Source organism: Physella acuta, unplaced genomic scaffold, assembly GCF_028476545.2.
Source record: "Physella acuta isolate Inbredline_101_S28 unplaced genomic scaffold, ASM2847654v3 ptg002856l, whole genome shotgun sequence".
Taxonomy (NCBI): Eukaryota; Metazoa; Mollusca; class Gastropoda; family Physidae; genus Physella; species Physella acuta.
The window spans coordinates 1-27984 of record NW_026734255.1 but is presented as its reverse complement, the minus strand read 5'-3'; the positions used below and the strand labels follow the sequence as shown (position 1 = coordinate 27984).

At 32.3% G+C, this 27984-nt stretch overlaps 2 protein-coding genes across 2 annotated transcripts; one reads left to right on the top strand and one right to left on the bottom strand.

The window, feature by feature from the left end:
- The first annotated feature begins 78 nt into the window (after positions 1–78).
- LOC131934513 (protein FAM227B) lies at positions 79–7768 on the top strand. Its single transcript, XM_059290553.1, has 17 exons — positions 79–313; positions 1360–1524; positions 1666–1719; positions 2095–2171; positions 2393–2434; positions 2693–2806; positions 3073–3132; positions 3397–3537; positions 3853–3979; positions 4147–4245; positions 4589–4716; positions 5201–5330; positions 5661–5800; positions 6213–6370; positions 6926–7003; positions 7159–7306; positions 7613–7768. The coding sequence occupies exons 1-17, from the start codon at positions 193–195 to the stop codon at positions 7679–7681; spliced, it is 1851 nt and encodes a 616-aa protein (XP_059146536.1). The 5' UTR covers positions 79–192; the 3' UTR covers positions 7682–7768.
- Positions 7769–8974: 1206 nt separating this feature from the next.
- LOC131934512 (fatty acid synthase) lies at positions 8975–24619 on the bottom strand. The gene is made up of 34 exons (XM_059290552.1): positions 24510–24619; positions 22487–22735; positions 22196–22348; positions 21940–22113; positions 21649–21849; positions 21294–21416; positions 21102–21181; positions 20837–20987; positions 20520–20724; positions 20062–20296; positions 19744–19974; positions 19440–19629; positions 18963–19192; positions 18483–18784; positions 18159–18387; positions 17886–18045; positions 17509–17775; positions 17234–17410; positions 15653–17044; positions 15249–15550; positions 14930–15115; positions 14642–14813; positions 14312–14434; positions 13969–14192; positions 13669–13850; positions 13368–13536; positions 13020–13266; positions 12374–12619; positions 12085–12249; positions 11798–12001; positions 11573–11691; positions 11084–11359; positions 10714–10962; positions 8975–10545 (listed from the first exon to the last, which is right to left on the bottom strand). The coding sequence occupies exons 2-34, from the start codon at positions 22710–22712 to the stop codon at positions 10435–10437; spliced, it is 7701 nt and encodes a 2566-aa protein (XP_059146535.1). The 5' UTR covers positions 22713–22735; positions 24510–24619; the 3' UTR covers positions 8975–10434.
- Between the last annotated feature and the right edge of the window lie 3365 nt (positions 24620–27984).

Genomic DNA, 27984 nt, shown 5'->3' with positions numbered 1-27984 from the left:
AACAGTACAGCAGGAAATGTGGGCCTTTCTTATAATGTTTATACGAAACTTTGTATATCTATTCGTCATCGACTTTGTTCATCGTTGCTCTGCATAACAATAATGGCGACTACCTCACAATGAACGAGGACTTACTTTAGCTCCACTACTAGCCTACACAATACAAAAGTTTAAACCAAAATAAAATTAATCATGGATTATATAAATCGTGTAGGGTCTCCAATGGATCGTCTGGATGAAAGCTTAGATGAAGCTCCAGAGAAAATAAGATTAAAAAAGCGGCAATTAAAATCCAAACAAGGAACAAAATCTCGTATCTTTTTAAAAAAAAATCAACATATTTAAATATTAGGCTAATAAAACATTTTTGTGGGGAAAAAAAACAATTTCTACAAACCTGGATATTTAATAATTTAGGACACAGACATCATACTTCATCATAGTAATTTAACTAGTTTGGGACTGATATAACTCAGTTTTTAAAACAATAACTTGAATAACTTTTACTAATACTATATACTATACTATCAGATCAGGTGAACAAAAATCTATACAAGTTTAAGTTATTGAAGCTAGTTCAGAGTTTTGTTTTTTGATATTATAATTATAGATATTAGGCCTGGGCATATGGTTTAGTTAATTGTTTTCATTAGTTCATTCGTCTAAACATTTTGAAATACACTTTTAAATATCATTTATAAAGAATCAGTTAATGTCCATGTTTTATGATTAATGTATAGGCCTATATATATATATATATATATATATATATAGGCCTAATGAAAACTGAAAATAGTTTTTACTATTTAAAAAAGTAGTATTCAAAATGATTTTAAAATGCCTGATTCATCAATGGGTAAAATGTCTTTTTTTGTTATATGAGGTACGTGTAGGATCCCTCATATGTCTTAGTGACTTCTCACATAATCTTTGGGGTATACATGGGATATTCATGATAATAGTTTAAAAAGATGGGCTCTTCAAAAAAGGTGGTGTAGGTTGTTTGACTAGCTTAAACATAAACCAGTCTAACTTAGACCAACTATAACTCAGATACCACTTTACTATCATGAACTATCAAAAAGATTATAGTTGCACATAACTGAAAAAATTTAAAAAAATACGCAATTTATTAAGAGTTATTGTTATATTTAGTTAGGGGCTATTTCATAGGCAATTAAACAACTATTTTTGGCATAACAGGAAATAGCACTGCAATGTGTTGTCTGAAAACAGACTTGATATTTTGTTTTGAACTTGATTTTATGATGTTAAGCTAGACTCGACTGTAGGAATACAACTGATTGTAGAAACATTTCCTTCATCTCTGACAGTACTAAAAACCTTAACTTTGTATAGCTTTTCTGATTGGATCAATAGAAGATGTCAATCAAAAAATTGGCCTTCTTGATAAGAAGCTACAGAACTACACAGCATTGGTGTGTGAGAGCAGGGCTTCTTCTGAAGATGAGTACTTGTACAGATCTGCAAGTGCAAAAAAAATAACGCGAAATTTAAAAATAGGTGTGTACTTATTTTAATATAAGTTTTTAAAGTAAAATTTATCAAGGTTTTTGTCACCTGTTGCTGTTTAAAAAATGATTTCTATATAAGTTTTTACTGCTGAATCATTTAAAAAAATGTTCTGAAATATTTATACTGCAGCTAATGAAAACAAAGAAGTTTGCAAGTTTGCTGGGATGTACACAATAAAAACCAGTGAGTAAGGCAGTTGATTAAAATTATCAAAATTTTAAAAATTAACAACTTTTCTTAAAACTTAATTTATTTCAAATTTACCATAAATATATTTTCATTTACAAGTAAGGTCAATATAGATCTATGTCATTTATGTTATGTAATAATTTATACAGCAGATTATGTATTCATTATCGGTACATTAAAATTACATAAAATATTCAAACTATTTGGATTTTTAGTTTTTTGGTAAATATATAATGTTCATAATTAGTTAAACCCAGCAAAAATATCTAGCTCTTAGATACTAATACTCGACTATTTATTTTCATTAGATTTTCTTTATATTTAAAAAAAATTCCAGTGTTATTAAATAGGAATATCTTTTTTTTGCAGCACTAGCACCAAAGATAAGTGAGAGAGCTAAAAACATAACAAAGATCAGTATGAAAACAAATCAAAAACAGAATGGTGTAAGCCTTTTTTCAAATCTCCAATTTAACACTTGTTTTGAAAAAAAATGTATGTTTATATATATATATATATATATATATATATATATATATATATATATATATATATATATATATATATATATATATATATATATATATATATATATATATATATATATATATATATATATGTGTACAAATGTTTACTGTGTTGTCAAAATTTGATTTCTTGTAATCAGACAGGCATAAAAGGAGATCCTAGCAAGCCAAAGTTTGTTGAGGTAAGCTTTAACTGCAACTGTTGTGTACAGATTTCAGAGTTAAGGAACTTCCTTTATCGTTGTTTAGGCCTTCTTTCTACCCTGGGTCAGAAACTGATTCATAAGCACAGATAGTAGTGTGCAAATAACTGCCGGTACATAGGGAATATGTTTTTTAAGCAGTTCTTGTTGCATAAGAGATTATTTATAAAAATAACCTGAAAATGAAAGCCCACTTGTTATTTTTTGGCCTATTTTTTATTTATAACCTGCCAACAGCTTTATCAATACCCTGGGTTTGATGCAACAGGTGTAACACACTTACCTGGAGATCTTACATCAACAGACATATTTGTCCGAGTTTTGAAAGCTTCTGGCTATCATTGTGGAAGGGTAAGTGTTTCAATTTATCTCTACCAGTAAAGTGGGTTTATAATACTAGTGAACTCAACTCATATCCTACTAACTGATAACAAATGTAGCGACACAAAGTTTAGATTTCTTGTTTCCAAAAAACAGTGAAATTTATTCTGACCTATGCCTACAGAAATCAGCATTAAACAGCGTCAGGTATCATGCACTTTATAGTAAATCACACGCTTTACCACCAAAAACATCTGTTGTTTTAATGTCACTAATATATTTCCCTACTTTTACAGCCTAACTACCAAGAAGTCAAACGGCTTTTATTTTCTTCCCTGTCTGAAGCTATATTTCTTGTAAGCACTCGATTTAAAAAAAAAATACTTTGTATTTTATAATTAAAATATAATTAAAGTTATTATTTTAATTTAATTTTTAAAAAAGCAATTGTAGATGTTATATTAACAATAATGTGTACATTACTTCAGAACCTGTTAATAATGAGTTGTACAAATACAGGAAATGTAAAATAATTCTATTTATGCTTTTATTTGATTTTTATGTGAGGAAATCATTTGTTAACCTCTTTTTAAGTCTATGAAGTTTTAATTTTTTTACAGGATATATTCTGGTATTTTTTTCAAGAAAAATTTCAACCAAGTCCTTCATCCCAGGCAAATATATTTAACAGAGTGGCTGACAATTATGTTAGCCTTATGATGGATAACACAGACCCAATCCTCAAAGATTTGTTCTTTATGGTAGGACTGTAGCTGTGAAAAATAAAAACAAAAAATACTTTTAAATCATCTATGAATTCAGAATTTTTTTTTTTTAAATCAGACTTATTGGCTCCTACCACTGTGCATTACCAATTTATTTGTGGGTTAGTAAATATTTAAAATGTGACTGCCAAGCATTTCATTTAAAAAAATGGATTTTAAAATACATTTTAATTAAATCAATATTTTTACAATTGTGCAGTATCTTAATAATTGTATCTTAGTAATTGATACTAATAGAGATGTATTTTTCTTTGCTGATGCTGATTTTTTAAATTTTTTATCTTTCATCAGGATTTTCCTAAACTGATGTCACAGGCTATTTATTCAGCATTTTGTTTTTCATTTCCTGATTCCTACAGACAGTTTGGTGAAACATTTAAAAATGATCTCACTTTTTTGGTTCATGAATGGATGACTGGTACAGTAATTGCTATTAAGACATTTTTCCATTAGTTTACCAAAATAGCTTCATAATTTACTATTAAAAATTATTGTTGTATTTTAAGTTTTATTTTCTAAAATTTATTAGAATGTGAACAGTTGGTTCTTTGGTTAATTCTGTAAAAAAAAGATATTATTTCACAGGGATTAGACCAGCTCCAAGAAATTGGCTTTCATGGGATATGAATCCTTTAGAGCCAGCCAATATAAAACAGAGAGAGGAGTTGATGAATAAGAAGAGTGGTAAGTCTTTCTGTTTTTAAATGAATTTAATTTATAAAGCCCTAAATAGTTTTTCTACATTTCAAAATCTAAGCTAGTTATTGTATTAATAATTGTAGTAGTTTTTCTTCTTCTTTGTTCTTAATTTTAGTGTTGGAAGCGATCCCCTCCAACACAATTAAGTATACCTCTCAACTGATTATGCGCAAGAGTAGTTTTTAAAATGTGACATCTTTTTCAAAATTAAAAAAATATTTAAAATTTCAGTGTTGAATTTTGACCTTTGTTTTTTTTCTGCCTTCTGATATTGATTTTTTTTTATGTTTATTTATGAATTAATCCTTTAATTCAAAATGTTTTACAGGCAGCCCATTAATCAACTTTGATTACCTGGACAGTCTGATTGACAACCATACCAGCCCCATGTCTACCACTGTTCCATCAATTTCTTCTACACAGGCCAACACCAGTCCAAGGAAAACTGTATCACATGTAAGTTTTAAGAAAACTGTTTTAAGTTATAGATTAACATTACAATAATTATTTTGACTAGTTCACATGTAAGTTTTAAGAAAACTGTTTTAAGGTATAGATTAAAAATCAACTTTTCATTAAAAAATATCTCTTTTCTGCAAATAAAAACACTACGGTTGTTGGTTTTCATTACCAGTTTACATCTTTCAATTTCATTTTTTCCACATCTATTCCACCCCCATTCCCCAATTATTACTGTACATTAAAATTATAATGCATGAAATATAAACCAAATTTTTGCAATTGAAGGCCATGCTGAATCTCAGTTTAAAAAGTAAACATGTTTTTCTTATCTCACTTATCCAACACATCTCATCCTATATCTTTGGACAGTGTGTTTTACTTACATATGATATAAGTAAACCTAAAATCTTGACAGAAAGTTTATCCATTAATTCTATGATCCACTCCTCAAATAAAAAAATAATTTAATCATTGACAGAGCATGACCGGGTCATCTTCTCCCACTAAACCATTGTCTCCAATATCACTAAGTTCTAATGGTGCTATAGAGGCTGTAGCAGATGCCCAGATATATCGCACTAAAAAACTTAGCTTACAACACAGAGAAGGTGATTTATTTTATTTTAGTGTATAGTTCTTATCCTTTTTCTAATGTAGGATAACTCATGTCTTTTAAAATTGTTTAGTTTAGTTATTAGGTAAATAGGCCAAATAGGTATCAAGATAATATGACAATGATAAACTAGATTAAGATATTTTAGATTATCATTATAAATTTAAAATTAAGTAACAATTAGTTATTTGTTGGCCAGTACTGTATTTTTTTTTTGTTTACATGCTCAAATTTATCATTTTTTATTTAGATATTTTCAGGTAAACTTTCATTGATAAAATATTTTACCTAAACGTGTCATTGTCAAGTTTGTGTTGATCAACAGGTCAGGAATTGAAAAGGTTCAACAACAGTTTAGTTCCGATCAAAGAATCTGACAGCGATAATGACAAGGGTGAGTCCCTAGCTTTGAGGACTGTTGGAAATATTTTGGATAAAAAATACTCAAGAAAGCATGAAGCACAGGTAATCAGCATTCCAACTTTCATGGAAAATATATTGTAAGTGTAGTGTGGTTCTTTCTTCAAACTCTCAGGATTAAAATAATGTGTTTATCTATTTTAATTCTATTTTTATACTGTTTTATAAAAACCAACTAAGCGTTTACCTAAAAAAATTCTGAGTGATAATGGTCAACTTTATTTTAAACCATACAAAAATATTAATAAAAATATAAATTTAAACACTCAAAATTGTAATCTAGTTGAAAAAAAAGTTTATTTACTGCATTTTTTATTCTTCCTTAAAAATGTCTTGAGTGCCACATATGCCTATATTATCTGCAGCGATAAATACTTTTATCGTGTAGCTGGTATCATTTAGGTTACTTATACCTAATAATTATTCTTTACTGTGCCTGTTGTCTAATGATTCACAGTCCCACCCTGTTGGCCATGGCTGTGACTTTGCAAAGCTAGTATTTAACAGAAATGGCAAAAGCCCATTGGTTGCCCATTTTCTAAAGAGGAGAGGCCTTGAAAAGGTTGCTGGGAAAATTGTTCGTCTACAAAGAGTGGAAATGGTTAACTTGCCTGCATATCCTTTGTATAAGTTTTTAAAAAAATTTAATTTTCGGAAAACTTGCTTCTTATAACAGGCTGTAATTTAGGATGTGACGTACTGTTTGTTTTAAATGCTAGGCAATCAGTGTCCAGAAGAAGTTATCCTATTTACTAATTATAAAATAAAATATGTGTTTTAGCTTCACTATCTTGCTTATTTGGATAAGCTTTATTTTATATGTTCAAAAATATTCCTGCTTTAATTTTGGTGCTACCAAACTTTTCATAACTGAGTATTTTATAGGAAAAATCACTAAATTCCATATTCTAACCAAACAACTTACAAGTAGTATGAGATAATTATGATTCAACCATGCTTTTATATATATATATATATATATATATATATATATATATATATATATATATATATATATATATATATATATATATATATATATATATATATATATTGTTAGCTACATTTCAGAAGGAAATAAAGAAATATGTAAATAAATTTTATTAAGTGCAGTTTTTCTTCTTGGCCTTAATTTGAATATCCCATACAGAAACTCCTTAACAGGTTTACTCTAGATGCACCTACGTACAAAGATGTGATAGAGGAATCTTCAAAAAATATTCAGAGAATAAGAAACAGTTTTCAAGGGTTGGTTAAACTTTTAGCATTACAATTTTAAAACAGTAAATATCATCTATCATTTAGGAAAGTATATGTTGCAATTACAATAGAAATTTTTCAAATGTTTTTTGCAGAAATTTTTTTCTCATCCAATCTTATTTTATGTAAACTACCTTTACTAGTATGTATAGAACCAATCAACATGAACGGCAAATATTTTTGAAAGAACAGCAAACTCAAATGAAAGACTACATGCATAAACAGTCCGCACTTCTTGCCAATAAGAAGGAAGTCAAAAGACTTAGTGATCTCATTATCATGGAGCAACGAGTAAGATAACTTTTTAAAATTGCCAATGTTATATTTAATTAATAGCAATAATAATTCAAATCAATAATAGGACAAATTTTTAGGCAGTAAAATTAAAATGCAGGCGGTTTTTTCTGTTCTCAGCAGGCCTTCATAGGATAATTTAACTTACGGCTTATGTTAAAGTTGATCTTAAATTTTTATAAACCTTCAGTTACCATATGATTATTTTCTCTCATTTATTTATTGAATTTAGTTATTTAACAACTTTAACAAAAGCTTGATTCTTTTGTTTTTATCTTTTTATCTTTGTTTTTATCCTAACAGAAAAGCCAAGATTCTGTGTCAGCTGGAGCTGAAGCAGCCATTGAAGCTGCACTCAAAGCACAGGACTGATCTTAGATCTTTAAAATCTTTATTCTGTTGAACACATCTGTGATAATTATAATTTTATGTCTCAATTTTGAAAACGGGCTTTTATTATTTTCATAATAAAAGCATCATACCACTTTGCCAAATCATTGACTATTTGTAAATTCTCTTTTCAAAATAAGAGAACCTGGATATTCTTGTATAACTGTCTTTATTCATGTTGGGAAAAAAAATTGTTTTTGTAATGAATGTATCCTACAAAAAGTCATGGTTCCTCCACTTTTCTTTTTGGTATAGTAGTTCACTCTAATGACAGATTTGGTTCATAAATATTTCACAATTTAAAACTGATGAAATATCACCTCAGCAAGTTCAGAAATAGCATGTCACCCATTGGCTGGGCTATATGTGATCACCCGTGACAAGATAAACTCCAGATTAAAACTAAATTGCCTATCAAGATGATGCCCTTTATATAGTACCAATTTAGTTGTATAAAAACTAAATTGGCTGTGTAGATAGGAAGTAGGATACTTAGTCAAACTGTAGGGCACACGGCTTTTTAACTTACTTGCATTTTAGAACTTTATAGCACAATTTGTATTTGACACAAAAGCTAATTTTGAATAATGTTCTTAAAATATGCATTGCGTTCAGAAACTGACTAATTTCAGTATATTGTATTGATTTGTGGTCACTTCTCAGAATGTCAACAACTAGATGGTATGCATATACTGAGTGGAGAACATGACAATTTATAAAGCAGAGGTGCAGATGTGCTCTCCCATAAAGATTATCCAATATTCATATTTAACTTGGAATATAGACATGATTTTCAATCACTTTAAAAATCCCTTTAACTTCTTAAAACAGAAAAGAATCTCAGAGAAAAAAGAATTGCGCACAAAGTGAACAGCAAACAATGTGTATAATATTAATAGTACGGAATATTAGTACTTTATAAATTCATACCCATTTCTTGAGAAATCTGTAATAGCGTTTAGTACCTCTTCGGTAAACAGAAATTACTCAAAGTTTGACAGACGGGCAGAGAATAAGATCTTTAACTTATGTGACATTTCATCTATCTATCTGAAACAGTGCTCAAGTTATGGCCTTTTGAAAAACCAAAAAGTAGAATAAGTTCCACTTCTGGTTACCGGAAATTGCTGAGAAGATGTAGAACTACAAATTTGATATACTTGTATATGAAATATCATCGAACTAGCTATAAAGGTACCCAAGTCATCATGTTCACAGACAGTTAAAACTGTAGAAACATAAAATCAAAACCAACATTTACCACATAAAAAAACAGAATTTTAAAAAAAACTTTATTGATTGTTCCATTAACATTATATACGGTTCCAGAATGAATACCTAGTAACACTTGGCAGAAATTCAAAGATGAAAACATGAATACTATAAAATCTTTTGAAGACCAATGTTTCAAAATGGACTGCTAATAAAGCAAAAGAGAAAATGTTAGCATATGCATCAGAGAGCTATCATGGAAGAAGTAAGAAGTTCAAGGTGCTCTACAACTGAAAACACCAGACTAGTTTAGAAATTCAGCTCTTGTCTCTCCATACAAGTACAAACTATAATTGCATTGAGTCATTCAGAAATGGTTATTAAGTAAAAAAAAGAAAAGTATAATACAAAGATGTGGCAAAGTTAAGCCCATTCACCATAACAATTATCAAGAATGCACATTTGTACATTCACACTAGTGTTTGCAATCATTCAAAAACATGCAAATACATGTTCTAAAGTTAACATCTATAAAAGAAAAACATGAAGTCTTTATGAGAAAGCAACCTCAGTGGATTTCTATTATGATCAGTGATGATGATAATGACATTTATTTGTATAAAAAGGAATGATGATCATTAAATGTACATGTTTTTTCAAAAAGTAAATTTAATTTTCAAGATAATATTATGGTGGCTTTGTGGATCTTCTGAAACAAAATAGCTAATTTTATTAACCTATTTACTCAGAATGGTACAAAAAATAAAATCTGATATTTTAAGTTTAGATAAACTCATCTCATTCAAACAATATACTCCATGAGTATTTAAAGTAATACAGAAAATAAATATAAATGACCTTTAATTAAAAATATTTCAACAATATAATATCATATCCAAAAATCTAGCTAAAAGTATCAACAATAAAAAAAGAAGAGGGAAGCCTTTAATAAACATAAATTGCAATAGAACACATTAAACAGATAAAAAGTCACAACACCAACAATTGTATTTTACATAGACAAACTACTGCAATACAAAAAATACATATCGGGCCATCTATATTGATACACTAGCTTTTGAGAGCATGGATCTAATAAATAAATAAATCAAATATCAGTGACTGACAAGTACAGAGACATGCATCTCATATAGAAGTATAAAAAATAAGTCTCATTTTAAGATGTCTTCAGATCAAACATGGTTTGGATACAAAAACATTCAAGGAAGGAATTCTTTAACTGGAAAAATTCTCGCTTTAACAACATATTCGTAAGTTTTTTTTACATGTAATTTTTAAAAAAAACTCAGTTGTCGCTTCAAGCTACTACAAAATAGTAAATCATTAAACCAAGCACTCAATCAAATGTCAATTTTTAAATGAGACTGAACATTTCTTTAATGACCATTAGGCTATCACTAAAATGTGCTGCAGTACCCCAAATTTGAATCACAAAAACCGTAGTTCTTGGACTTGTTTTGCTCAACGATTATACTCTTCTTTATGACCTTTCATTAACTTCTTTACGGTAACAAGGGAATCAAAATATTGGCTACTCTTTGAGCACCGTCACCAAGTATGAATGATTCGTGATCTCCATCAACAACTGCAACTTGCACTTTACCACTGCAAACCTGAGAAAAATCAATAGTTTCTATCATGTAGATGTATTCACTAATGGTTAATAATACAATATTACTTTTAATTATATTTTTCAGCAAAACTTACACTGTATAACTATAACAAGTAGTAGTGATGCTGCACAACTTGTGCTTAATATTTTTAAAACTAATTTAACATACCTGTTGCAAATCGTAGTCTTCTCCTATACTACTTGAATTGACACTGTTTTGGAGTGCTCGCACTAAAGTAATATCTCCTGAATACGTTTGTGGTTTGTACTTTTCACTGATTGACAGCATGGAATAAAAGGATTTGGCCAAGGTCTCAAGATCTTCTCTCAGAGTAAATTTCCCAGTTTTCATTAAAATGTCAACAGCAATTTGTATTCTTTCATTAAGGTCCTTGGCAGTAGACATTTGTTGGAATACCTGATTTTTATAGAATGTACATTTTCTTAAGCAAGGTGTTCTATCTTAAAACATTGAGAACATTTGAAATATTTTTTAGTACAACAAAGAAATGTTAGAAAAGAGTATAGTAAATACTTACTGGTGTTTCATCAAATTTCATGAACAGTCTTACAAAAGCACAGAGACTAGCAGCTTGTTCTTCTGATAAAGTGCTCAGTTTCATTGCTTTGCGATAAACAGATGTGTACATTTCAACAAAGCGATGTGAGCCATCAAGCAAAGTTAAAGACTGAACAATATCAGAACGATCAGGAAATTGTTTCCTAAGCTGGTTAGCCATTTCTAAAGCAACAACAGCACCAAATGAATATCCAGCAATCCGGTAAGGACCATTCTGGTCAACTGAAGTTAAATGCTGAAATTTAAAGGATGTTCATTTAGAACACTCATTCTTTATTTATGTATAATAATATATAAAACATTTATTTAAACTATATAAGCATCAATATTTCAAAAGATACAAAATGCAAACAATGTTAACGGTTTGAAAATGAATCAAGGGAGAAGGAAATGACTAATTTAACACCTTTTACAAATGTATTACTGTATAATCAAAATAAGTTCATACCTGAAGATAGTGCCCAGCTAGAGCTTCAATTGATGTGAGTGGAGCTGAACTTGTTACTTGAAGACCATAAACTGGACATGGGAGACAGGCTGCCAAACTTTCAAGAGCAATAACACTGCCTGAAAATTTATATTTTTAAAATCAAGTGCATCATATTGGTAATGAATCAAACAAATATTTTAGTTAAATAGATGAGAAATTTTTTTTAAACAAATCTCTAATCACCTTCAATTGGATGTACAATAAACAGGGGCTTGAGACCATTCTGTATACTGTTGATCTTACGAATAGTTGCTTTAGGCATCATCTGAGTAAAATCAAATCTACTAGACACTGTGGAGTCATTTTTGGGTAAAACTGCAATTTCTGGAATTATCTGCACTGGTTCAGTTTCTGATGTGTCTGAGACAACTTCTTCCTCAGCACCGTCTGTAAACATTTTTAACATCCATTAATAAAAAAAATTATTTAAAAAAAAAGTTTTAAGGAAAAGCCATAAATAACCCACTTACTCATTTCCTTTATTTTTCTGAAATTCAACATCCTGATTTCTCGCGTGCTAAGCGATACTTCAAAATCTCTCTCAAGTAGTTGTTTTATTTCAACACCCATGAGAGAATCAAGACCAAGATCCGCTAAGCTTGTATCAAGATCAACATTTGATACATCCTTCACACCTATTTAAAAGATAAATGAAGATATTTTATGAAGTGATTACATAAGATTTATAAAACATTAGGCAACCAACACACAATTGTCACATCAATTTGGTGTTGATAATTAGCTATTTAATAAATTTACCTAGAATCCTAGCAACTGAATCCACTAAATTAGCTCTGCTCTGGCCCCCTTCTTTCTTTCTTGTATCTTTCTGAGCTATCACAAAACTAGAGACAACTGTGTAGTTCAAATTCAGGAATTGATCAAGGGCATTCAGACAAGAGGTCATTCTTTGTGGCAAGGTACCTCCTACTACAGTATCATTGCCTCCCATACTTTCTGCAATAACACCTACATCACCAATAGCTCCCCACTGAATGGCAAGACCTGAAGAACAAATGATATATCATTAACTAAATGGTTTATTACTAAATTAATTCAGTAAAGACATGATTAAAAATATTTCTATCCTAAATCTTCCTAATAAAATAAAACTATATCAGAAAATATATATTCAAAATTGAACAAAAAAACTATTTCATGACCTGAGATGATCACTGCAGCATTTCTCATTCATTATATTCTCTTTCGTATTATAACTATGTAAAATTTCTTTATTCCACATTTTTAAAAGTTATGTGTTACTGTCTTTTTTACTACTTGATAGGCCGTTTTATTAAAATGGTTTTTTAAACGGCTAATGTGAAAAATACCTTCGTGCCTCTGTTGTTACCGTTATTAAATGAATAGTTAGAAGTTACCTTTAAAAACAATATTTTAATGTTACCTGGAAAACCATCTGTTTTTCTTTTTTCACATATTCTCTCCATTACAGAATTGGCAAATCCATAATTTGTTTGACCAAGATTTCCCCTGCCACAGCTGACAGATGAGAAGACAACAAACCAGTCTAAAGAATCTTTGCACAGCTCTCTTGTTGCTTGATCCAGGTTAATTGTACCTTGTATTTTTGGCTCACAGACAGTCTTGTACATTTCATTTGTTTGATTTTCAAATAAGCCATCAGCTAACACCTTAAAAAATTTATATATAATTGAGTAAGATATTTAGTCTGACAGTGTACTCAATTAGACAATTAGTTCACCTTAATCATGAAAATTGTAAAATTGCTCACCATGGCAAGATTAAAGAGGCCACCCACTGGTCCTACTTTATTTGATTCTTGCAACAATGCTCTGGCGCCATCAATTGTTTTGGCATCATTCTTTGTAATAATTACATTAACACCAGCAGCTTTCCATTGTTGAACCTTTCTGTGTTGATAACCCGTTTTGATACCAGATCTATCATGAGATGAAAATAGGTAAAATACTGCCATTAGAATGAAGAGCTAATATATATTGAACAATTAACATTTTTTTACATCTTATAATTTTTTATAGCATTGGTAACAATTTTAATTTTTTAACACTTACCTGGATGACAGAATTAAATTTTTTGTTCCTCTTTCAACTAGCCATTGAGCAAGTTCAAGACCAAATCCTCCAAGTCCTCCAGTAATGATATAAGATTTGGAAGGGTTACAAGTTGTTCTTGCAACAGCAGCTATTGATACTGAGGGTGGTGTGGCAACTTCATCTTTTTCTTCACTTCTAACCTATTTTTTATTACAAAAAATATTTTAAAAATGTACATAGAAGAAACACATTAAGTTTCTGAATTATTTCTAAGTTTAGAGAATCATAATAAAAGTTTAGCTCATTAATAGCATTTACCTTGATAACAACTTTTCCAATATGTTTTCCTTGAGCCATAAATCTAAATGCTTCTTCTATTTCATCTTTGCTAAAGACACTTGCTTTTAGTGGTTTCACAACACCACTAGACATTCCATCACGAACCATATTTGCAACTTCTTCCCACTCCACAGTGTTATCTTCAAACAAGGCATCAAGTAATATGCCATGGAATGAGACATTTCTCAAGAAGATTGATAAGCCTGAAGAAAAATGTCAAACATGAGAATATTTTAGAGCCAGTTTTTGTGTGGTTAATCCTTGTAAAATATTTTAAAATATTTGTTGCAATTTTAGGCAATGGATATTTATGAAAGTATACCTAATGGTGTATTATTTGACAGATCAAATTTTCCAATTTCTAAAAATCTGCCATGTCGAGCTAGAAGCCTTACACTTGCTTGCAGTTTTTCTTCAGCAAGCGAATTAAGTATAAGATCAACACCTGTAAATAAATATTTTAACAGAATGAAAATAAAGATTTCAAATTAAAGTTGGAAGGTGAATTCTGAAATTAATTTACTACAATGAAAACTTAAACATCAAGCTTGATATAGTAAATATGTTTACAGTTCATAAAACATATCTAGAATCAAGCATGTTCAAGCTACCTTTAGCCAAATAAAACTGTGTTAAGAGAGAAAGTTATTACCATGCCCATTTGTTTCTTTCAATATATCATGTTCAAAAGACAAATCTCTAGAATTGCTGAAATTTCTATCCTGCAGTTGAGGAAACAAGCTTTTAAGATATTCTTTCTTTTCATTGGATCCAACAGTGGTGAAAACCTCACAACCATAGCTGAGTGCAACTGATATTGCTGCCTGCATAAAATAATTTTAAATGGGGAACATGAAATATTACTAAAACAAATTATGCACATTAATTTAGACAAGTCTAATATAAAATGTAAAAGGAAAAAATAATTGATCATGCTTACCTGGCCAACACCACCACTTCCAGAATGAATAAGTACTTTTTCTCCTTTCCTTATTCTTCCCCTTGTCACTAGAGCATAGTAAGCTGTGCAATAAACTACAGGCACAGTGGAAGCCTCCTCCATTGTCCAGTTTTCAGGAATATTCCAGAGAAAACGTTTAGCAGTATCAACTGATGTTGCTAGGCCCTAGTAAAAAAAATAATTTTGTAAATATTTCACACTTAGTAATGTCCAATTTCATGTTTCAATTGAGTCTGTGGCCGTTTTAAGGTTACAAGAGAGGTTAGACTGAAATATAAACAGGCTTCCAAATGCTTACCTTAGCAGGCAAAATTCCCATGATTCGTTTGCCTTCTGAATTCCTGCCTGAAAATTCCATTCCCAAAACACAATCCTGAGTTGCCATATCGCCTGGTATAGCATCGGGTGGCAATTTTCCAGAAGCCAGCATAACATCACGGAAATTTAGTGATGTGTAATATACACTACATAATTCCATGTCTTGCCTGTCTTGGTGGAAATATTTCAAAGGTGATTCAATCCATTTTAAGCTTGAAAGATCTCCTCTAGTTAATACATTAACATAAGCATATTCAGTTGCTTTTTCTCTTGCTTTTTCATCTGCAAAAAATGTTCAATGAAACATTTAGAAATAACATCTATCAAGTACTTTTTAAGGTTCACTTTAAAGCTAATAATTTTTTTAAAATAAAACTAACTTACCAAGAGATATAGGTATGTGCTTAAAAGTTCCCCATTTACCATCTCGGTAAACATTCACAACCAAGTCTTTCTTGACAATGTTCTGGAACTCTGTGCTATTAACAGACAAGTCTGGTTGATCAGATGTTGTCAAATTGCTCACAAAAATACTTCTGACCTTTTCTCCTCCTGCCTCATATTTCAGGCAGTTAAAAAATCCCACCAATCCATTTATGTCTTTAGTGGCAGTTAGCCAAAGTCTTGCATCTTCTGGTGCTTTTTCTAACTCTTTCATTTTGATTTTTAGGTCATCTAACCAAGAGCACTGCAAGTCATCAATTGAAAACACAATTGGTGGTGTTGCAAACTGAGCTTTCTTCCTCAACAAGAAAATAGTTGAGAGCAGATTGTCTGACTTTCTATAAACAACTTCAAAGCCATGTCGAGAAAACACTTCTACCCAAGATCCTTCAGTCAGGTAGCATCCACATACACGACACACATCAGTTGATGTATTGTCTGTCAACTTTTCAGCAATTGCCTCCAAAGCTAAATAAAGTGGAAAATTTCCAGTAACTTCCTCAACCAGAATGAAACCTTCAGGAGAAACCATGCCTGATAATGTTTCAAATGTCTCATCAATGTTGGCTTGTTTGTGTAATATATTTTTGAGAACAAGAAGATGCACTTGTCCTGGAGGGATTGAAGATGAAGTACTTGGGTCCCATTGAGAGGTTTTAACACCCAACTCCTTAACATCTTTGTCAAGGGATGTCTTGTCTGCTGCAGTGTAATTCACATTTAGAAGTGGTTGAGATTTGATAATTGGGATGATTTTTCTGTACAAAGTACTTTGGCTTGCACCAACTTCAAAGACTGAGATCTTTTGAGATGCTGTGTTGTCTATAACAATGTCAATACAAGGCTTCAAAATCTCCTGATTACTTAGGCTAGCCAAGAGTTGATCAGATGACAATTCAGATTTGCTTGATTGCAAAATATTATGAATGTTTTTTACATCTGGTGTAGGCAAAGTAAATATTTTAGTTAAAGTACGGGCCAAGCCACAGTTTGACTGAGAAGTGAAGTTTTGAAGATCTGGAACAGCTGATGGTTTGTTATTTTTAACAACATCCTCCAAAAGATCTTTATTTAAAAGTGAATTACTTGCATTTGAAGTAAGCAATTGTTTTAGGTTTTCAAGAGTATAATTTAGGCAGTCAGTTGTGTAATTCTTTAAGGACACAGGAAATTTATTATCCTCATTTTGTGTATAAGGCACAAAGCGATATTCTTCAATAGTTGGGGGTACCTGTAGTCCTCTTCTGGGTGCAACTGAAGTATGTAGACCTTTGACTTCAACACCACCACATAAGGTTATATCTAAAGTGCTGTCAACAAAAGCTGGAATATCTGCAAAACAAAACCAATGGAAAAATGTCATGAACCAAAAGAAATAAATACACAAGAGGTAAGCATTGAAATGCAGATATGTAGCTGCTACCTTAAAGATAGGCAAAAATAATACTTCAATAAAAAAAAAAAAGTTACATTCCTGACAATGGTATTGGCCTACTTGTCTAATTTGATATAAGTACTTACTAATAGGCTCCTCTCCTTCAGCTGGTGGCATTGGGTGTTTCTTTGGATCAACTTTAAATAATTTAATGCGTGTTGGTAAACGTAATGAGCGCCCTGGCATGGAAACAAGCTGAATCTGTAGCATGGTGTCCAGAAAAGAAATCCAACAACCGTTCCATGTAAGCTCACCAGTTTTACCTAGGTCAAAAAATATTTCAATGTTAATTCCATTCCTGTTGAACAAGGTTGGTATTCTGTTAAATTCATACAAACATGCAAGTAACTAATCTTCTTACCTGTTTGGCTTGCCTTTGCGATGCCTTGAAATGTTGGTCCATAATCATAACCTCTCAATCTAAGTTCTTTATAGACTTCCTCTTTTGTTAGTTCAAACTCAGTTGTCTCTTTCTTGTTGAAAATATTTTTTACAGCCAAATATTTATCACTATCTAAAAACTCCCCTTCTGGACAAAATATGATGCCACTAACAACTTGTGCATCATTTTCACAGATTTCAAATTTCCCTGTAGCAGGCATAATACTCACACTAAGAGACACTGTCCCTAAAAATAAGGACATATTTTCAATTAGCAAAATATGTTGTAAACAAATTACTGAGTAAGGAAATTAATTTAGATGAAACAAAAATCTGTTGGCAAGGTTAAATGTATACCTGATGGTGGAAGAACTGTTGCTCTGTGAATAGTAACATCCTGGAAAACTACTGGCATTTGTTCATATAGTTGGCCTCTTAACCGTGCTAAAGCTTTCCATGCCAATACAAGGTAACCAGTGGCTGGGTAAAGTACACGGCCATCAATTTTGTGTCCAACCTGTGAAATTCCATCAATTATTACTCTGGTGACCGCTTCATTATTCTACCAACAAGATTTAACTTGAGCATTACTACAAAGTAAACAAGCTGCATACAAAAGTAGAGACGTACCAAATAATGTTCTGCAGATTCTTCTGAAGCATCAATTTCAAACACAGCATCTGAAGAGGCTCCTCCTTTAGTAAAAACATAATCTTCTTCACTTGGTGTGGTCCAGATAGTTGAGTGATCCCAAATTTTAGAAATGGCTGGAGAAACCATAGGTGTTCCCCTAGGAACAGGAAACTGGACAGGGGGGTATGCTTTCAGTGGACTCATGTTTAAGCCATTGGCATAGCACCTGAAATAATATATTTGAAGGAGATTAAATCAGTTTAATTTATAACTATTAAAGCAATATTTATCTTTTACTACAATTGAATGAAAACTACTTACTTGCCAAGACTTGAGAAGAAAAATTCAACATTATTTTCATGTGCCCGTTTCATAAGACCAACAAATACTGCTTCTGTGCTTAGTGACCTTTTCAGAATAGCTTGCAAAAGGCAATGTGGGGCTATTTCAATAGCAATTGCATTATTTGGCACTTTCTGTAGACCCTCTTGAAACAGAACAGCACTGACCAGATTATTAACATGATAATCAGCAGATGAGTATTTAGCCAATTCTTCACCCCAACGAGCTTCTGGAACAGATGTGCTGATCCATTTTGGTGATCTCTTCTTTGGCTTGATTACCTGTAATTTAAAGAAATTGGGTGTAATAGTGATATGAATATATAAGAGAAGGCAATATATTCTTTAAACTATGCACCTTTTAAAAAAAAGTATTTTTCTCCAGGTATCTCAGACTTTAAACATATGAAATGTAAGCACACTAAATTTCATTAAAAGAATGAAAAAATTGTTCTTATACCTTTTCTAAAGCTTGCTTCAACTGAGGAGCAATATCATTCATATAATATGAATGATAAGCCACATTTGAGGATTTGACATCTCGTGCAAAGATGCCCTTTTCTTTAAGTTCTTCAACAAATTTTGTGGTGACATCATAAGGTCCAGAAATTGTAACGGTGTCAACAGAATTATGGCAAGCAGGCACAACCCCTGGTGGACACATTTTCTTGCATTCTTCCCAAGACAGACCTGCACATATTTTTTTCAGTAATGAACAACTCAACTTAGATACTATACATCACTAAATAATAATACAGTCCTTTAATATCTTTCAAGTGATAACAATAGTTAAGCTAAAGATCTAAAAAAAATTCCTGATTGAGCTCAATGATGGTGAACCAACAAACAGGTGTTAATAAGTTGAATAAAATGGCTAATAGCTTTTTAACTATAAAAGTAAATGCCACAATACAAATGAAGTATTTAATTTTCTTACCAACAGCAGCCATTTTTCCAGCAGGTAATGTTGCTTCAGATATGCACCTGCCTCTCCAGTATGCAGCAAGAACAGTTTCTTCAGCAGTCAAAGAACCATCAGCATAGGCACAACCTAATTCTCCCACAGAATGGCCAACAATACCATCAGGTTTGATGTCCATTGAGTGAAGTAAGTCAACAAGTGCCACCTGATATTAAAAAGAAAAACTAAGAAATAGAATACAATAACTTACAAAATTAAGTAGTGTTAACAGAACAGAAAAATAACTGGTAAAGCAGCAAAAAACTATCAAATTTCTCACCTGAATTGATGCAATGCCAATAAATGATGGAATAGTTTGTTCAAAGGTACTTTCATCTCCATTCATTATGAGATCATATAGATTGATGTCATACTTGCTGAGGATTTCAGTTGAACGTTTGATTGAATCTCTAAAAACATCCAGTACCATCATTTTGCGTCCCATACCATGCCACTGTGTACCCATGCCAGCAAAAACAAACCAAACTGGTCTAGGTTCTGGGCTGCATTTCTAGATTTTTGGAAGTTAAAACTAGGATTAAAAGTACTTAAAATATACATCTAAATATAACAAATGAAAACATTAAATATTAGCTACCTGAATCTCTTCCAAGTCGTTAGCTCCATTTAAAACAGTAAAACCTCTGTATGGCATCTGGCCAGGGGATACATTGGCACTGTCTTGTATTAATGCTTGGAACTCAACACTTTTAGCATTTTTTTTAGCCTCTGCCAACAGAGCCTTTACTCCTGCTTCTGTGCGAGCACTGCAGGTGAATAGCCTTGGTTTGTCACTTGCTATGTGGGGCTCTGTCAATTCCTTGTCATGTGACCTATGTGGAAATTGTGTAATGCTTACATGTAGTTAGAACCATCACAACATAAAATCAAACAAAATGTCAGTGAGACCAGTAGTAAAAGGTGTATATTTGAGGGTAAATGTAACCAAAGCTATTGGATGTATAAAGGTTTTTTCATTTCCAGAAAGATATATTCCATTAAATATGATGTTGGAATATTCAGCAAGACAAAAATGATGAGTGAATAGAAGTGTACCTGTACACTGCATGAACATTTGAACCTCCAAATCCAAAGGAGTTCATAGCCACTAAACCACCATTCCACCTTGTGCACTCTGTAACCACCTTTAGTCTTCCATCCAACAATCCAGCAATGTCTGGATTTGGAGTCTTAAAATGAAGATTAGGAGGGATTACCCTTTCCTCCATAGCTATAATTATTTTAGCTATTGAAGATAAACCTGAAAGAAACCAGAAGTTTAATTAGCATTGATTTATCTAGAAATAATATACTTTTTTATCATGTTATTTTTTAAAATTTATTTGAAACCAATCATATTTAAAAGGACAAACCTGAAGCAGCTTCAGGATGTCCCATGTTAGTCTTTGTAGAACCAATAAGAAGTGGGTCTTTTCTTCCTTTGCAAAAGACTTCAACAATTGAGTTAGTTTCCTGTGGGTCACCAACTTTAGTTCCAGTTCCATGAGCTTCCATATAAGCTATCTGTTACAAATAAAAGACTTTATAAATAAACTATGCTTTTAATTCAAATTTTTAAGCCTAACTAGAGTTATTTACAACACTATTGTTACATGCCAACAATTTTTTTGTACATACATCACTTGGGTTGATGCCAATTTCATGATACACTTCATTAATAAGCTGTTTTTGAAGTATGCCAGAGGGGAATGTTATACCTTTAATAAAAAAAAAATGTAAAAGTTGTAACATGATTTTTAAAGTTATAAACATATATAAACTATAACTAAATTATGTCTATGTCATACATTAAAAAATTAAGCTACTAACCTTGTTCTTTGTACCCGTCTGAGTTTGTTTTTGAATGAACAACAGTTGCATAAATACGCCTGCAGTCTGCTGACTTTTGCAAGAAGATAGACATGATAGCTTCACTACGACAGTAGCCATCACCTAATTTAAGAAAATATTTAATACAAATAATATAAATAAAAAGTGATATGTACACATTTTCTTTTATGGCCCATTTAAACATTACTAATAAAAGTATAAAAAAAAAGAATACGAGTTAATAAGATGGATCTATTAAATACTAAAAACAAAAATTATAAAGTTAAGGAAATTACTAATCAAAGCAAGATGAATGAACTGTGCTAAGTCTTTTAATACTATGTAAGCAAATTACCTGATGCATCAAATGTTTTGCATGCGCCATCGGGAGATGTCATTCCCATTCGCACAAACTGAAGAGATGTATTTGGCTTCAGACACAAATTTGTGCCCCCCACAATAGCTGAATCTATTATTCCCATTCTGATATTCATAAGAGCTTGATCTAAACACATCATGCTTGAGGAGCATGCAGTGTCAACAGCATAACTGGGACCTGCAACATTATATTAGGAAATTGTATAGTTACTTGTCTATTATTAATTGTACAGTACTAAAAAATGTAATGGATTATATTTTTATATACCTTTAAAATCAAAGAAGAATGAAATTCTGTTGGCAAACATAGCTCTGCAACATCCTGGCATTGTGTAACCAACTGTAGATTCTGCATCGGATGTCCAAGCATCAGATGCTTCTGACATGCTCACCCCAACAAACACACCAGTTCTTGAACCACGTACGCTCTCCAAGGTTTGTCCTGTAAAATTTTATTTCCAGAATTAATCTTAAAATTTTCTCAACTAATACATAATAATGACTTCTATTTTAAACATATTTACCTGAATCTATAATTGCTTCATAAGCTGTTTCTAACAGCATCCGTAACTGTGGATCCATACAATCTGCTTGTTTTGGATGAACTCCAAAAAATCCAGCATCAAAATGTCTGATCTCTTTTAATTTTCCATTCCTTGGTGGATTGCCATGCAGTCCTGTGCATAAAAATAATTTCAAAGTAATCATACCTTCAACAAATAACATGCAAAGTATGCTACAACTAGAATATGGCATATAAGAAATATAAAAAATAGTAAAGAAATGTTTTGTGTTCTATTGCTATGTTAGCTTACCCATTTTCCATCTCCTGTCATCAGCTGTTACCATATCTTCTTTGTTCATTAAATGTTCACGGAATTCAGCCATGTTGTCTGATTCCGGCAAACGACCAGAAATGCCACTAATAGAAACCTCTCCATTATATACAAATTCTGGAAGATTAGGGCCCAATCTATTATGAGGGCCATCTCCATGAGCTCCATTGCAGACAGAATCCTCCATGGGTATTCTTGCTGGCATTATAATTATTTAATAAAATTTATCTGAAAATGAAACAATGAGATCCTATTTGAGGGTTTAGACTTTTAAAAAATGTAAACAGCAAATAGAAGATGTAATTAAGAATTCATAGCACCTAAATGTATTTTCTAAATAGACAAAAAGAAGTTAGCAACAATTAATAGGTCATAGTACAGTAATAAGTTTATAGAGTTGAAAGCAGGCCAAATTATAAGCATACCAGGTTTAAAGAATGTGATTAAAAACTGAAGGTCCGTATCAGTGAAAGAAATCGGGCCTAACTAGATTTAGTACTTTAGTACTGTTAGTGACAATTTATAAACTGTCACTACTATGATTAGCATACAACAGTTAAGCCTTCAAATATAGGTATCTCAACTACTGTAGCCATATATCAATGGCTAGAAAGATTTTAAAATAAGCCTGATGTGTGGCTATTGCGGTTAAGAATTCATATATTGCACATGCCTACTAATTATTAAAACAGTTAGATCTAGACTTAGTTTGCCATTATACAATTACTGACTACTGAATAAACTATTATTTAGGTCCGTGACCTATAGTATTCTACTCAGGTCCAGTAGGTTAACCGCATGTCACAAAGCAACTTAAAGATATTGATTGAGTTTACAGTTACACATACAGTAGGCCCCATACACTACACACAAAAGTTCATTCTAGGATTATCTTTTTGACATGATCTAGGTTAGGACTAAGTCTAAATTAGATTATATAGATCTATTATATGGGGCTAGGAGCCTACCTAGATTCTAGTCTAGTAGAATTAGTAAAGACATTGATCTTGTACTAGATTCTAAACCTAGAACAAGACTAAAAGACCTAGATCTAAAATTAGAATCTTGTGATGTGTTAAAATAAGTATGTCTAGATCTAAATTAGAATTTTTAAAAATGATGTTATCTTGCCCAGACTTGACTTTTAGACTAGGACAGATTGATGAACTCTAGTGACTCTACACACTAACCTAGCCCTAAATTTATCTAGTCTAGATAGGCCTAATTAAAAAAATATATATTAATTAGCCTAACTCACTAGTCACTAGATCTAGTAGTAGGTGAGAATCAACAATCGTTTTTGTCTAGATCTAGAGCTCGATATCTAGATAACTGATAGATCTATCTATTAGATTATCTGTTTATCTATAAACTATTAGATCTATCTAGATCTAGATCTAAGCTAGAATAATTCTAGATTTCAAATCTAGATCTAGTCTAGATTTACTGATTTAGAATAGATTCTATTATCTAGATCTAGGCTAAAATAATTCTAGATCTAGACCTAGATCTAGTCTAGAGGTCTAGATCTAGATTTAGAATAGAATCTAGATCTAGATCTAGACTAGACTCTAGACCCGAGAATGTCTACTGTACTCACAACTGTACTGCAGACCATCGACCTGACTACAAGACTTTATCTTACTAAATAACTAAACTAGTGTCTACAGAGATTTATAGATCTAAGATCTAGTTCTAGGGATTCTATCTAGTCTAGCATAGTTATGGTAATCTAGTAGATCTAGATATAGTCTAGATCTAGAATCTAGATCTAGATCTAGATTCTAGATCTAGCTCTAGATCTACAGTACACTAGACTTAAAAATTCAGGTGGAACACACACACAATCTTTTTGTTCCAGTCCAGACACATTTTCTCAGTTCTGATTATTAGTGATTTCAGCCTCTTTATTTAAAGCGACGGTTGTGCTAGAAAAGGACTATTAAATTTATAAAGAATTAAGAACAAACTATTATTCATAGTATACTGAATAAGAACTTACATCATTCAGCTTCCACGTCCTGTTATTTTAATATCTATTGAGTTAAAATCTGTAAAGAACCCACGGCATACAAATTTGTACAATATCGTCAGATGTGGGCTCATCGGCAGATAACCAATGAAAATGCTGTATTCCAACGTCACCGGCATGGCGTGTGATTAGTGACCACTTTTCTGATTCGTTGCCCCTTTTCTTTTTTAAATTCTTACTACCAAATATTATTATAGCGTGTAGTAAAACGGCAATATTAAGTAAAGCAATGATCAGCTTATAATATTATTCGTAAGCAGATTGATGAATTAATATAACATAAAGATAATAAAAATTGGAATAAATTCATTGCTGCCTGCATAGTCTAGCAAACACCTAAAAGTATGAAATATTGACTAATAAAACTTAAAGTTAAAGCATTAATGTGTAAACCTGCCTCACCAGCTACCACAGTAAACAGATACTACCTAATTATACTCAGTGTATGAAAAAGGATACAAACCCAGTAAAACATAACCTAATTAGACCTATAATAACCAAACTTTATTCCAAATATAACCTTACACTTAACAATAAAAAAGGTAGCCTTCGTAACCAGTGTTTCTTCCAGACTTTTTTCTCCGAAGAGATGCCTGGAAGAAACTCTGTTCGTAACAAATAAGATTCTTCATAATACGTTTCACATTTAAAAACTGTATTTGCTAGATAACTCAAAACCTTTAAGTTATATGAACTATTCAAGTCTTTCTACTTAGTAGTTAATTACGTTTTGTTTTTATTTCTGCTGTACGTTTTAAAATTAGTGCACTTTAGTTATAAATTGACATGAATGAGTAGGCCTACACAGGCTTTGTAATGCTTGAAAAAAAAATTTACAAAGGGCAACTAATTTCACCGTGTATTCAAATCATAAGATCTAAACAAAATTAATCGCCCTTCTGTTTGTTTTTTAATTGAATCTAAAAAATGGGTCCACTCAAATCAATAACATCGCGTAATTTTTGAGTAATGTTTCACACGGACATTTATATTAAATGTTTTTTTTTTAAGTTGAGGTCAGAGTTTCTGCCAGAAATCTCTCCGGGGGGGGGGGGGTGATCCGACACCTCCCCCCGCCCGAAAAATGTCTTCTGCCCCCCCCCCCGCAGAAAATATATACTTTTACCAGTGTCCGACATCCCGGCCCTTCCACCCGGAAATTTTAGTCCGCCGACCCCGACCCCGACCCCCCCCCCCCCCCTCCACCCACCCGGAGAAAAAAGTCTGGAAGAAACACTGATTGAGGTTATAAAAACTACTCTATAATACTTGATTCCTATAAGAATATATATATATATATATATATATATATATATATATATATATATATATATATATATATATATATATATATATATATATATATATATATATATATATATATATATATATCACAATTGATTTTTAGAGCAATAGGCCTACAATTATTTATCCAAAGTTGTTAGTTGTTCAGAATCATGTAAAGCAGTGCTCATAATTTTTATTGTCAGAATCATTGTTCTCTTATAAAGTGCAACCTTTTCAATCGTTTATATTCTAGACAGCTACAGCTGACCACGCAAATGAGATAGACCTTAAAATATGACAATTTGTTCTTATCTACTTTCCCTATGGAAAAAGAAATAACCTTGACAAACGCGGCCGTCCTATATGTTATCACGACTAGCGAAGGTTAATGACCTTTGAGGCAGAAGGCTCAAGGCTGTCAATATATCTTGAGTCTTGAAATTGAAAAACAGTGTATATTGATTCTAAAATGGAGGTCGATTCTTACGCCCCTCTTAATATACATTGACATTCTTTATTTTGAATATGGTTAAAATATTTTTGGCTGAATATGTTTACTAAATAACTTTAATTCTAGGCTTCTAATAAAGCATAAAAGAAAACATATTATTTTTTTAAAGAAAAGAAAAAGTGTTAGTATAAACTTACTTTAATATGCACATGTGAAGATTTAGGTTTATTAATTATGTTCACACTACGAATAAACCTAATTTTCTTCTAGTTTTGGTATTGGTTAGGGATTTCCTGTTCAAGCATTTTCTGTAAACAACTGAAACAAATATAATATATATTTCACTTATTTTACTTACTATATAGGTCCAGGCCCTTTTCAGTATTTGAAGATTTTTAAAAAATAATTTTCATTTATCGCGTAATTAAGGTGTTAAAATTCGTGAGCAAAATAATCAAAATTCACCTACTAGCTCAAATGTTATTATTTTTACATAATACTCGGTAGTAAATTATGTAATCCAAACAATGATTGCTGAGATATTCTGTTATTCACCATCAACGCGACAAAGGTGATGGGGGTTGGTGCGGGTCGCTCCTGACACGAGAGAAACGTTTTAGCTAAGATACGTTAACTAATTAATACTTGGGGAGGGGGGGGGGCACCAGCAAATACTGTAACTGTGTCTCAGTGTTGGGGGAGAGGGGTGCATTCAACGGTAGGTCCCCACCAGTCTGACGATACCGTAACTGTCTCTGGGAGGGGGGGGGGGGATAGGCCAAAACCATTCAGCAAATACCCCGTGCCTCGGGGAGAGGGGGGGGGGGGGGGCGGCACCAACGGTAGGCCCGCACCAGTCACCGTAACTGTGCATCTGAGACAAACGTGGTATTGCCGGAAGAGATACATCAGCGACGGTGTTTCTTCCTGGCACCCCCCCCCCCCCCCCGAAGTAAGTCTACCACCCCCGACCCCCCTCCCCACAAACAAAATGGAATTTATATTGAAAATATATACATTTAACAGTGTCAGCGGCCCCCTCCCCCAGGAATTTTAGTCCACCCCCACCCCCAATTTCAAGTGCCCCCCCCACCCCCGAGAAAAAATCTGAAAGAAACACTGATCAGCGAACTGAACACTAAAAATAAACCGCCGCCTCATTATGATTCGTTCACTGCCCGTTCTGGGATATGGGCCGTCAGGTGTTTCGACCTCTTGTGCGCTGTCCTCGCGGACTCCACCTTTAAAGCCTGCGTGTGATGATGCTTGTTAATGTTGAGTCCAATCTGCGCTGACTTGTCTGCTACCATTCCTGGCCCAAATACCCTTAGCGAAGATAATTAATCGATTTGTTTTCTAAATGCTGTCTCATTGTCGACCCACTCAATCAAAACACAACCCAAATTCAGCTGATCTGCATCACAAAGATCACATATATTAGCATAATTTTTTTTTTTACATCGCCTGATCAATAACTGTTTGACCTTGTCTCGTATGGTTAAGTCGTGTCTCTGTTTTTTTTCGTCACCTCTGGTATTTAGCCTACAGCGCTGGCTAACAGTAATGCGCACGAAAGTCGATGGCGTTGACTGTCAGTATTGTTCCCCCCCCCCCCTCCCCCACCCCGCCCCACACACATACTAAGCCTGCTGTCTGGTGTTGACGGTCATTTAGACAAAACAAAGATAAGGAAAACTTCGGTGTTCG